Genomic DNA, 12,984 nt, shown 5'->3' with positions numbered 1-12,984 from the left:
ACGAACGATGTATACAACTTTAACAGTGTTGTTGGAGAAAAATTCCCAGAGAACCTGCGATGTAGGAGACCTATCAACTTCCTTGTTTTATTACAAATCGTATTGATGTGAGTGTGCCAGCTCAAGTCAGCCGATATGGTAATTCCTAAATACTTGTAGTTAGAAACCTGCTGCAGTACATAACCATTTAGAAGTAGAGTTGGAGCCTTCAATGAGCGCGATGTTTTCTTAGAAACGGACATAAACTTACACTTGCCAAGATTAAATTATAATAATTTAGTGTTCAAAAAATTTGAGACTTTAGAAATGTCCTTTGAAGATTCACGTAGTCATTAGTAGATGTGATAACTCTGTATAAGGCCATGTCATCAGCAAACATATTTAGCTTACTGTCTTGAGAAATAACGTCTGTGACTTGGTTTATGTACGTAATGAACAATAGTGGACCCAAAACCGAACCTTGGGGCACACCTGAGAGAACATGTAAGCTGTCTGAGTTACTGCCATCAATACCCACAAACTGTTTCCTCTCCAGTAAGTAGCTATGCACCCAGTTTAGTAAATATTTGTTAAAATTAAGTGACTGTAGATGTTTCAGAAGATTGACATGGGGGACAGTATCGAATGCCTTTTTGATATCAAAGAAAACTATGCATACTTCTTGACCTTGATCCAGGGCTCTACTCCAGTCTTCTATCACCTGTATTAGGGCTGAGATAGATGAGCGTGATGACATGAAGCCCCACTGCCTTGGAGATATAGGTGCCTGGTCGCACAGGTGTTCCTGACAAAGAGACTTAACGTGTTTCTCTAAAATTTTGCTTATTGTATACTACTAGATATGTATACTACTAGCTGTCTGTTTGAATTATCTCAGGCTTACTATTACTATATGCCTTTGACAAAGGTTTGCTCCCACTGTTTGGCTATGGCCATTTAAATAACATGCAGTTGGTTCTATCCTGAAGATTATTCATCAAGTCAAAAGATAGGCTATAATTCGGTCTCTTAGATGACTATATATCCTAGCTAAATGCCTGATGTTGTTATTTATCAATTTTCTCTTTTCTAGCACTAGCATGCACATTCCCGATCTGTAGCTAAGAAGCCCGCGAGCATTTGTTGCAGGCTACCCAATTCTACTACCTCACGCAATGTTTGGATCAAGTGGAAGACCCTATGAATAATCTCTACCCAAATTCTGTTAGAGACCAAGCTGTAGCCCGGAGTCACCAGTTCTTTTTCTCCCCCCCCGTCCAATCAGAGAAAAGGAGTGGCTTGCGAGTCTACTTTTCATACTTCATCTTGTAGATGTACTCAGGGGCGTAGCCAGGATTTTGAGGAAGGGGGTGCTATTATGACGAAAGAGGGCGCGAAGTGCCCGATTTTTAGCCGCACAGCACCAAAATTTGGTTGACCGAAAGCCACACCTCTTATTAATGACGTAATAATTAATAGTTGGGCGTGGCCCAATCTTCTATTTGCATAGAGAAGCCTATTTTGCTACGAAAGAGAACTAGTCTATAGATCTAAGCCAGAATAGCTAACAGTTTAAAGACCAATTCGTTTTGCTTGCCTACTAGCTAGCTAACTGCAGCAAGATCTGGAAGAGAAGGGGGTGCTCAGCTAGACAATCAGGTACACTTTGTGTACAATCTCAGATAGAAAGGGGGTGCTTGAGCACCATGAGCCCCCCCCTGCCTACGCCCCGTGGTACTGGCTAACGGTTTACACCATGTATACTATTCTGTATAGCTTCACACACTGCTCAGTTTGCCTGGTAAATGCGCTTCAAGTACCATTTCACAGTGTGGTGGGAGGACAGATAATGCGGTTTACTCTCGCCCACGCTCAGTAGCAGTCACCAGACTTATATATATAGCGGGGCAGGCTCTCCTTTTTCGTTTCCTCTTTGTTCCTCCAATTTCTCCAGTATTACAGAAAAAGGAGAGGCTGCGAAGGAGGCTACAGTATAATATATAGTCGGTGTGATGTAATGTTTACTGTTTAATTTGCATGGTTTCTCTTTAATATACTTCCTGGAAGTCATCCTATGGTTTCCTGGAGTCAGTGATAAAGGTCGGAATTAACCTATTTTTATAAACTGAAGTAGTGAGTCCCTTAGTGTATAATTTTATATACCGGTAGTATGTCAAACGTATAAGTGAAACAGAAAATAAAAAATTACATAATATACACGTGATTGTCCAGTTTTATAATTAAGACGGGCTTCCCCTTGAATGGTAACGTATATGTATATATTAAAGTGTGGATTCGCAGAAAGTAAATTGTAGCATCATCTGTTTGCACAAACTTTCCTATTGTCGACATAGTGTTATTTTAGAGACAAATCGGTCTGGGAATGCAGGTCACTCTTGGTAAACAAGACAGTTACAGAGTTTCTGACATGTGTGAAATGATGATATTGTAGGTTCTGTGGACCCCTCTGGATACTATAGGACATTTCAAAAGAAAAATAGAAAACGAAACTGGCTACCGTCTTTGTTCTAGTTATATATAATTATATGCACCAAAACAATTAATTCGAATCTAGAAAAATGGTCTACGTTTAGAACGAAAAAAGTTGAGAATTGAGAATAGGGTGGAATATTCATAATATTACAGTGACCTGGTTGCAGGGGCAGATCCAGGAATTAAAAAGAGGCTACTAAAAAAAACGGTCAACTGTTTTTTAAAGGTTCTCAATGAGAGGACAAGCCCAATCAGTCAGGGGCGTAGGGAGGGGCAGGGCTTTGGGGGCTGGAGCCCCCCCTTCCTCTGCAAAAACCACACTAAGAGCCCAACCTTCTCTGATGACTGTCTTCAGCCTGGGAATTACTGGTATAGATTAGTAGCAGACAAACAGCATGTCCAAGAGCTAGCTATACTATACTAGTAACTTTGATTCTTCAGTGTAACTAGCTTCTTTAATTTAGCATGCATGCACATGCGCAATGCACTGACCCACTGTGCAACTGATTAATAATCTACCACAGAGGTTGATTGAGAGCAGCAGCTATGTCGCAGAAACTGGACCACTATTTCTCAAGGCCAAGATCTAGTGCCAACTTGCCAAGCTCTAGTACTGCCAGCCTGAGTATTGATGAAGAGCCAGCAAAGTAACTGATTAGCTATATTATCATATACATTGTACATAATAGTTAGACACTGTTTGGATCATAGCAACCATGAGTATTTAGCCAATCAGATTTGAATATTCTTATCTAATCTTTGCTACATGATTTTCTAAGTAAGTACATGATTTTCTATAAGTACATGATTTTCTAAGTTGGATAGAACACTTCCTTTAGCCAATCAAATTGCAGTATTTATTGCAAACATGATCTAAATGTAGTTAGCACTGTAAATATTAGCAATGTTTCGCATATTAATTGTTATTACAAGTACAACAAATTGTAACATCATTATAATTATTACAACTACAAGTAACAAGTACAACAAAATTAATTTTCCCGGAAATGAGTCATTAATTAGGAGGTGTGGTTTCCGGTCGCCGAAAAATGTTCGGTGCTTCGCACCCTCAGCTCAGCCCCCCCCTTCCTCAAAATCCTGCCTACGCCCTAGCCTCCTTCACCGGCCTTTGAAAGAAGGCCTGCTATCGACTGCTTGCGCATGCGCCAAATTATTGGATTTTTTCCCCGTAAATATTCCTATAATACTGGATACATCAGAGAAAATATCCTAAAAGTCATACACAGAGCTATATAGCTAGCTAGCTAGAGACAGAGCTGTGTAGGTTTGTTGTACTGCTATTTCTTCTGATAGAATCAGTAGCAGTAGTTAGTAGACTTTCACCAAAGTTAGTGTTAAATGGGCGTGGCCTGTCTCTTATCAGCTGTCACTCCTTTCAGACGATCGTCATCCACACTGTTGCAGGCTGTGAGTCTTTTGTTAACATAGCAGGCTAAGGGTAGCTATCAGAGAATGCTATCCGATGGGACCTTCAATCGAACTTTCTATCTACTTCCTTCAATCCACTTCCTTTGGTTGCGATGTCATAGTTTTACTGAGCATAAACGATGTTATCCAAAGCCCCCAGATACCGGGGGGATATTAGCGCATGCGCAAGCAGTCGATACCAGGCCCACTTCCCTAGTGGGAAGTGCGGCCTGGGATCGAGCCTACCTACGTCCCTGCTATCCACTTTCTTCAATCCACTTCCGTTCGTTGTGACGTCATTGTTTTACTGAGCATTATACGATGATATCCGGAGTCCCCAGTTTCTGGGGATTATGTGGTGCATGCGCAAACAGTCAATACCAGGCCCTCCCTCTCTTTGAGGAAGAGCGGCCTGGGATCGAGGCTAATTCCTGATCTGTAGCTAGCTAAGAAGCCCGCGAGCATTTGTTGCAGGCTACCCAATTCTACTACCTCACGCAATTAAGTGGAAGAACCTATGAAGAATCTCTATCCAAATTCTATTAGAGACCAAGCTGTAGCCCAGAGTCACCAGTTCTTTCCCCCCCCCCGTCCAATCAGAGAAAAAGAAGTGGCTTGCGAGTCTACTTTTCTTGCTTCATCTTGTAGATGTACTGGCTAACGGTTTACACCATGTACTGTTCTGTAGCTTCACATACTGCTCAGTTTGCTTGGTAAATGCGCTCCAAGTACTGTCCTGGCTTGCAGACTCTGTCCTTGAAACCGTGCCAACTGTATTTTATAATCAGTCATTCCGCCAGCGTGACCGGATGCCTATGAACTCAATGTATTTTATTTGCAATGGAAGATTAACTTCCTGTCCTTAGTTTATTGTTTGTGGTTTTGCTCATTATATATTCATGCTCTTTTTTCTACACTTGTGTATGTCATGCAATGCTTTGTTGTAGATTTAATGTTAAGCAAAGTATCAAACTATTGTTTTGTGAGCTCAAAGGGAGAAAAAGCGCTCAGTACAAGTCTCAGTACATAGAAGTGCTAGTGGTAGTGTATGTACAGTAGTGCAACAAAAATTGCGTAAACATTTTTTCTGACAGTCCTACAAAAAGGTTTTTTATTTGGACGAGTAGCCCAATGATAAAGGTAGGTTATAAAAAAATTTGGTGCTGTTCCATTAAAAATTTGGAGAGATACAGGCGTGCAAAAACTCCCCCACAAATCAATCACAACCACTGCTGTTAGTTTTGCACACCACGTGGAATGTAAACAATGTAAGTCTTTTTAACATCGTATCACTGCACACAATACTCTTAGTAAAAACAGTAGGTAGAAGGAATAACATGTATAACATACAATTTTATACAATTATTTCAGATCAGTTTATTATGAGCAGTAGAAGAAAATTGTCGTTCTCTAACTCCGACAGCAGTTTGAAATCGCGTGAACAATGCGAGCTGTGGAATGGTAGCGATACCAAATTCACAAGACCACAGCAGTGGAAAAATGAGTCAGCATGCTCAATTGCCATATCTCTGCTGATAGCTCCAGATGCACCCGTTTGCCAGGCATGTAGACGAGACATCGGACGAGTTGGATCTGACCCCGACTTCACACCTAGATGGGAGTTAGTGAAAGGTAAAAGGGGAGAATGTGTAATACATGAATGTACAGCTGAAGTATTTGCGTCAAGCAAATCCATATCAATGGAAATATTTTGATCAGCACTAGCCGCAACTGGACTCAATGCCACTGACAATATTAACAATCCCATACCACTCTGCAAGCATCATTACTTCATGCTCTATCACTACTCTTCACCAATGCAAACAAATTGTGTATCATGTAATGTGTCCCTTAAACGCATAAATGCTAGATCCTGCCCTAACCCTTCTGAAATTGAACACCACCTTCGTGACAAAACTGAATTTGAGGGTAATATTAAGGATACAGACAAGGTTTGCATGAGTTGCTACAAATTTCATTTGTCAATCTTAGAACAACAAAAAGTAACAAGCACAGACAAAGACCTTGTGACGTTAATTGACTCTATCAACACCAATGAAGATGATAGTGTAGTGAACAACGCTGTGATTAAAACTGTAATTTCTGTTGGTCAGAAATTATTAAGAAATGAGGTGACCCTACTCTCTACAGTTCATAATATATTCTGTCTGCATGCAACAGAGATAGACTTAAGTGTTCATGCTTCACAAGCAAAGGAGCTAACTACTGCAAGGTGTCTTCTAGGCCATCTTAGTTCACACTTGGGCATCATATGTCATACAGTTGCAAAGTTAAGAAGTATGGCACTCTTGTGTATAGGCCTAACACTGACTTTGTTCTAGCTATAAGTAGACTGCTATGGGAACAAAGTAAACCTATTGTCATAGAGCCACTTGAACATCCCATAGAGACCCCAAAGAGTGTTAACACTACAATTGACGATCTTAACAGTTTGAATAAAATAATTCATCAAGAAATCGGAAAGAAATTAGAAGATGAACGGGTGGCTCCCTTCGATTTTAACGACATAAAAATTAATGAGCAAATTGCACAGACGGACAAAACACTATGGAAAGCTATATGCTCTATCACACAGTCTGTAAGGGAATCAAGGAGGAGTATCACTATGGATGAGACCCAAACACACACAAAAAAAGTACGCAGATACTTCATCCTGTGTTGTATTCTGTTTTGCACTGATGCACGTTGCTCCCGGCCTTTGCACCAACTACTTATGAATGTGGTAGAAAGCCAAGGAGGCTCGGCAGTGCTGATTAAGATTTTGAATCGTTTGGGTGTTTGTGCATCAGCAGATACACTTTCCCGTTTTGTTCAGCACAAGATACATACAGGTGTATTGAAAGCTATGAAATGCAAAGACACTTTCATGGCATTATCGGTTGACAATATTGACTTTAGACACGGGTTCAGCAGAGTAAACGTAGGTCAGCAAATAGGATGTTGGAGTGGAACTAATGTCCAGTACATTGAACTTAACCCGTCTTTAGAGGTTATAAAATGATTTATTAATCCTATAAAATCAATACGAGAGCAACATACACATGCAGTGGATCGATAGTATTAGGGACAACATATGGAGTCGAACCAAGTTCGAAAACCAAATGATACCATCTACTGATGCCCTACACTTTCACTGGAAGAGAACATGCTGGATTATGCATATGTGGAATCAGACAGACAAAAATACGATCACCCTTACTGACATGAACAATTTTGGCTGGAAAATTATTGACAAAGAACTCACGATTGTTTGGGACTCAGAGGAGAACATCAGCAAAATCCAAACACGAGTAATTGCCCTCCTAAAAGGCTGCCGGTGCACCACAGGCTGTGCAACGGGACGATGTGGATGTAAAAAGAAGGACTCACTATGTTCGGAGGGCTGCGAGTGTGTGAATTGCAAAACATGGAGCAATCAAACACAGCAAATGCAGTCACAGATGACGTAATGTTAGAAGTGAGTCTTGAAGAGTGCATACAATCAGATATAATGGAAGGCGAAGAAGTGGAAGAGGTGGACGAACAAATGGACTGGGTATTTGGGCCTAGTCTCAATGAAGAAGTGGAACATTTATCAGACACAGAGGACTAAGATTTTCTATTTCTAGTTCAAATTTTTATGAGCTACATGTAATGAGAGGTATATTAAACCACTAAGCTAATACACTAAGCTAATAACACATTCCTATTTGTACAAGTGTAAACTTTTTTTCTGACAACATTCACCTATTCCAACTTTGCACACTAGCAAAACAATACTATATGTACAACATACCTAAAATTGGAGTTGTTCCAGATCATGGCTATCGTTCAGTGTTGGGTCAAAGTAAGACAATGCCCTCTTGTTTAACTTTGATCTGGGGCTGTTTGGGATCACAGCCACTTAGCCAACACGAATTTGACCATTTATACCTCAAATCCATGTTCTTTTATGATAGACAGAACATTTCAACAACAGACAGCAAGTTAAAAAGTTAGAAAAAGGAGTATAACTTTGAATATGGTCTTGTAACTAAGCACCACAATAATAATTACGAAATGGAAATGGCTCATAAATAGAACAAAAATTAGCAGTTGGTATCTTCTATATATAATTATATTTGAGTGGTTCTATAATTAGAGCAGAGCCAGTAATAATGGTGCTGAATAAACTCACTTTGAAGGTGTTGCCATCAGTTGTTTTGCTTGTTTTGCTTGTAGTGCTATGGTATTTACCAAAGTTGCACTTTACGGTGGCAAAAGCTTACAAGCCCTTGACGGAGCCGGGGATCATGAATGAGCAAGCCAATGTTATTGAACACTCAAATTTAAAGGATATAACGACTGAAAAAACAAGACTCACTACGGCGGTCACACCAACTCGCTTTATCTATCTAACACAAACAGAAAACTGTATTCCAGCTGATCTAAAGTCTCCCGAAGTGATTGGTGACTCTGAAGCATGTCAGTGTGATGTTATCATCCTCAGTTACAAAAAGAAGTGCGATGACACGTCATTGCCTCATGTCCAATACTTGTTCAACTCTAGTAAGTCTACAACCTGGACTGTTGGAAGAAACTTGCTTTACGAAGCAGCCAAGGAAAGAAAAGAAACGTACATCCACTACATTTTCATGGACGACGATGTTAAACTACATTTAATATCATCGGACAAACAGAATCCATGGAGGATGTATGAAGAGTCTCTCAAGACCTTCCAACCAGCTGTAGTTATCATCCAATATCACAATAAGAAGTACTCCAAAGAAATTTTTCCTGAGCGAGTGAATTGTGAACCCACACGATACGTACAAATATATTTCATGGATGCTATCTTCAACGCCTTTCACTATCAAGCAATTGACTACATACTTCCATACACAACAACATTAGATTCAGTAAGCTGGTTTTACTCACAAGTGTATACTAACATCAAGTGTAATATCTTATTTAATAAAGAGGTGGTTATTGACCCTCGCTTTGTAGTAGAAAACAAACTGCACCGCAATTACACACAGGGCGCTTTTACTCCGGAACACTGGATTAATATCATCTCTGAAATTCGGTCAGAAGTACCAGAAAAGTATCGAGCTTCAGTTGAACCTATTTTACAGCAATGGTTAACAAGTGATGACTCAAAGGGGTTACTGGGCCAACAAACATGCAAACGTGATTTGTCTGTGCATCCATACAGACCTTACGAGAATCTGCCTAAAAACAAAACTTTGGTCTATACCAAAACTTGACTATGTACATGTACCAAGCAGTACTGACTTTTATAGTGGTGATGTAATGTTTATTGTTAAATTGTATTTAATATGCATGCATGGTTTCTTTTTACAGGAGGTCACATTGTTTTCTATGGTTTCCTGGAGTCAGTTGTAGCTCATAGATAAAGGTCGGAATCAAGGTGTTATCCTACTGAAGTAGTGAATCCCTTTATAATTATACTGGTAGTAAGTATGTCAAACGTGTAAGTGACACAGAAAAATTTAAATTACATGTATATCCTGTTTTCATGCAGTTGCTAGGATATGGCCAGGGGATAACTATGATAATTCCCTCTGATATTTCTCCAGGCATGACATCATAGATCATGTAGATAATTTTGTCAACTTTAATTTGCACAGGCTGCCATATTAATCAATGTTTGGTTGTTTACTGTACTGTACTATAGATCTACAGTCTGTATTACTATTACGGTGATTACGGTCATTACATAGATTATGGTGATTACATGCATTACAGTGATTACAGTACTCGTAATACTCATACGATGATTATACCCATTACGATGATTACAGTGATTGCACCCATTACGGTCATTACATACGTACATTACGGTGATTACAGTGATTACACTCATTACGGTGAATACACCCATTACGGTGATTACACTCATTACTGTGATTACACTCATTACGGTGATTACACACATTACTGTGATTACACTCATTACGGTAATTACGGTGATTACGGTGATTACACTCATTACTGTGATTACACTCATTACGGTGATTATGGTGATTACAGTGATTACACTCATTACGGTGAATACACCCATTACGGTGATTACACTCATTACTGTGATTACACTCATTACGGTGATTACGGTGATTACAGTGATTACACTCATTACGGTGAATACACCCATTACGGTGATTACACTCATTACTGTGATTACACTCATTACGGTGATTACACACATTACGGTGATTACACACATTACGGTGATTACATACATTACGGTGATTAAATGCATACTATATGGGGTGCCAAATGTGTCAAAATTAAAAAAATTGCCCGTATTTATATATCTGTGTGTGTATTTATAAATCCACGTCTGTATTTATAAATCCATGCCAAGATTTATATATCTATGCTCAGATTTATAAATCCACGTCTGTATTTATAAATCCATGCCAAGATTTATATATCTATGCCTATATATATTTTATCTATGCTCAGATTTATAAATCCATGCCAAGATTTATATATCTATGCTCAGATTTATAAATCCACGTCTGTATTTATAAATCCATGTCCATATAAATTATATCTATACTCAGATTTATAAATCCATGTCTGTATTTATAAATCCATGCCAAGATTTATATATCTATGCTCAGATTTATAAATCCATTCTCCAGATTTATATATCAATGCTCAGATTTATATATCCATGCTCTGATTTATATATCCATGTCCAGATTTATATATCCATGTCCAGATTTATAAATCCATGTCCATATTTATATATCCACACCCAGATTTATTTATCCATGTCTAGATTTATTAAAATCGGCCTGGATTCGAGGCTACCTTTGCACTAGCTATTAATCACGTGAGTATCACATGACTGGCATTATAATATAAATCTGGGCGTGGATTTATAAATCTAGACATGGATAAATAAATCTGGGTGTGGATTTATAAATCTGGACATGGATATATAAATCTGGGTGTGGATTTATAAATCTGGACATGGATATATAAATCTGGGTGTGGATAAATCTAGACATGGATAAATAAATCTGGGTGTGGATTTATAAATCTGGACATGGATATATAAATCAGAGCATGGATATATAAATCTGGAGAATGGATTTATAAATCAGCTGGAGAATGGATTTATAAATCTGAGCATAGATATATAAATTTTGGCATGGATTTATAAATACAGACATGGATTTATAAATCTAAATAATTATAGATATATATATATGGACATGGATTTATAAATACAGACGTGGATTTATAAATCTGAGCATAGATATATATAAATCTTGGCATGGATTTATAAATACAGACGTGGATTTATAAATACACACATAGATATATAAATACGGCAATTTTTTTAATTTTGAAACATTTGGCACCCCATACTCATTACGATGATTACACCCATTACGGTGATTACACCCATTACGGTGATTACATACATTACGGTGATTACGGTGATTACACCCATTGCATACATTACGGTGATTACATACATTACAAAAAGTAAAGTGTATCTAGAAAGTGAAAGTACTAGGAGAAAGCAGTGATGTCATTGTAATGATGTCATGGATCGTGTAATCACCGTAATGTGTGTAATCACCGTAATGGGTGTAATCATCGTAATGGGTGTAATCACTGTAATGTATGTAATCACTGTAATCAGTGAAATTTATCAGCAGGTGATGAAAACGAGGTTGATAAAATTAATTATGCTGATGACTATACACATATCTTGTGTACCCAACTGACATATAAACTCCTCCCATCATCAGACCAGCCACGAGGCCGGACCAGCTGAGACTGTCCTATATGCCCTCACCCCCTCACTACAGACTACAGACTGGACCAGAGACTATCCCTCCCCCTCCGAAAGTCAAACGTCATCCTGCTGCATGTGTTGCTGCATGTGCATGTTATTACACCGACACAGAAATCGGCCCCATGGCATAGTGATACAATAATAAAGTCTGAACTGTATAGTTATATAAGGTCTGCATTCTATGGCTATATACATGCACAACTTCTTGTATGATTGTGTTGTATTTTGTGTTATTAATACATGTATACTTATATAGTAGAGATATAGAATGGTTGTGCTGTGATTGTGTCCCATGTATATATATACCGTATACTGGTGTGTTATTAAGTGCATGCGCCTGTATTTACACAGCAATAAGCCCCCGCTGACTGATTTCCCCCAATAATCACTCATACCGTCAGATTGTGGTATGGACTGCAGGGATATACTGTGGGTGCAGCTTAGTGGGCGTGGCAGCAGTAGCAGGACCATCTCAAGAACTCTCCCCCGCCTGAACGCTGTCTTTCCGCCTCAGGCTATTCTCTAACTTTACTGTAGAGGCTGTGGGGTAGAAAATGAAGGGAGTGGGTGGTGGTGGGTGTGGGGAGGAGTGTCATAAGTGATGAGGCGCATTATAATTATGATGAGGGTATATAGAATGAGAGAATGGGTAATGATTATGATAGAATAGGAGAGAGGTAAAATACGAAGCACACACACCAATTTCCCACTCTCTTTATGTTCCAACAGTGAGGTTTGCAACGCTGCATGCATGTCCTGTGAGTTGCCGCTTCCCTCTCATGCCTGATGGTCAATCTTTGTGTTGTCTTTTTCTGCCTCCTCTGAGTGGAACAGACATCAGAGTACGATTGCCTAACCTTTGTCCTCAGCGCTCTTCAGTTGGCCGTGATATAAGGATCGAGTATACTAACAATAATTATAGTCGTCAATAGTACGTGTGATCGAGCGACTGGTTGCATACGATATAATTATACCTAAAAACAGGTTTTCTATAGAACAGGGCGATTAACATCTAGGCTATCTATTGAGTTAAAGTAATGTATTTACGTAGAACACACCCCCCACTCCGTGAAGAGTAACATGTTCACGGAAATAATTTTGGGGATCATTCTCCCATGCATTTTTCCCCTCAAGAGAAAGTAACTACTGAATTGCTTTGTCTAGCTAACAGAAGTGGTCACCACAATCAATTTGGGTAAAGGAAGTAAACACACATCAAATTGTGTAGGAGCCAAGTATGTACACATGCACCACAAATGAAT

General features: G+C 39.0%; 1 protein-coding gene and 1 long non-coding RNA gene across 2 annotated transcripts; one reads left to right on the top strand and one right to left on the bottom strand.

Annotated features, from left to right (window-relative positions):
* Nucleotides 1-5,203: 5,203 nt before the first annotated feature.
* LOC135337285 (uncharacterized) lies at nucleotides 5,204-7,911 on the bottom strand. Its single transcript, XR_010395041.1, has 3 exons — nucleotides 7,697-7,911; nucleotides 7,166-7,303; nucleotides 5,204-5,511 (listed from the first exon to the last, which is right to left on the bottom strand). It is a non-coding gene; the product is annotated as an uncharacterized LOC135337285 (long non-coding RNA).
* A 99-nt stretch (nucleotides 7,912-8,010) lies between these two features.
* LOC135337284 (uncharacterized) lies at nucleotides 8,011-9,265 on the top strand. The gene has a single exon (XM_064533199.1). It carries the CDS (start codon nucleotides 8,058-8,060, stop codon nucleotides 9,144-9,146), a length of 1,089 nt encoding a protein of 362 aa, XP_064389269.1. The 5' UTR covers nucleotides 8,011-8,057; the 3' UTR covers nucleotides 9,147-9,265.
* The last annotated feature ends 3,719 nt before the right edge of the window (nucleotides 9,266-12,984 follow it).

Source organism: Halichondria panicea, chromosome 6 (assembly GCF_963675165.1).
Source record: "Halichondria panicea chromosome 6, odHalPani1.1, whole genome shotgun sequence".
Classification (NCBI taxonomy): Eukaryota; Metazoa; Porifera; class Demospongiae; order Suberitida; family Halichondriidae; genus Halichondria; species Halichondria panicea.
Note: the sequence above shows the minus strand (reverse complement) of the source record. Positions and strands in the feature narration are given on the sequence as shown.

Bases quoted from the DNA above. Each gene is read 5' to 3' on its own strand.
- LOC135337284 (XM_064533199.1), top strand. From the start codon at position 8,058: ATGGTGCTGAATAAACTCACTTTGAAGGTGTTGCCATCAGTTGTTTTG.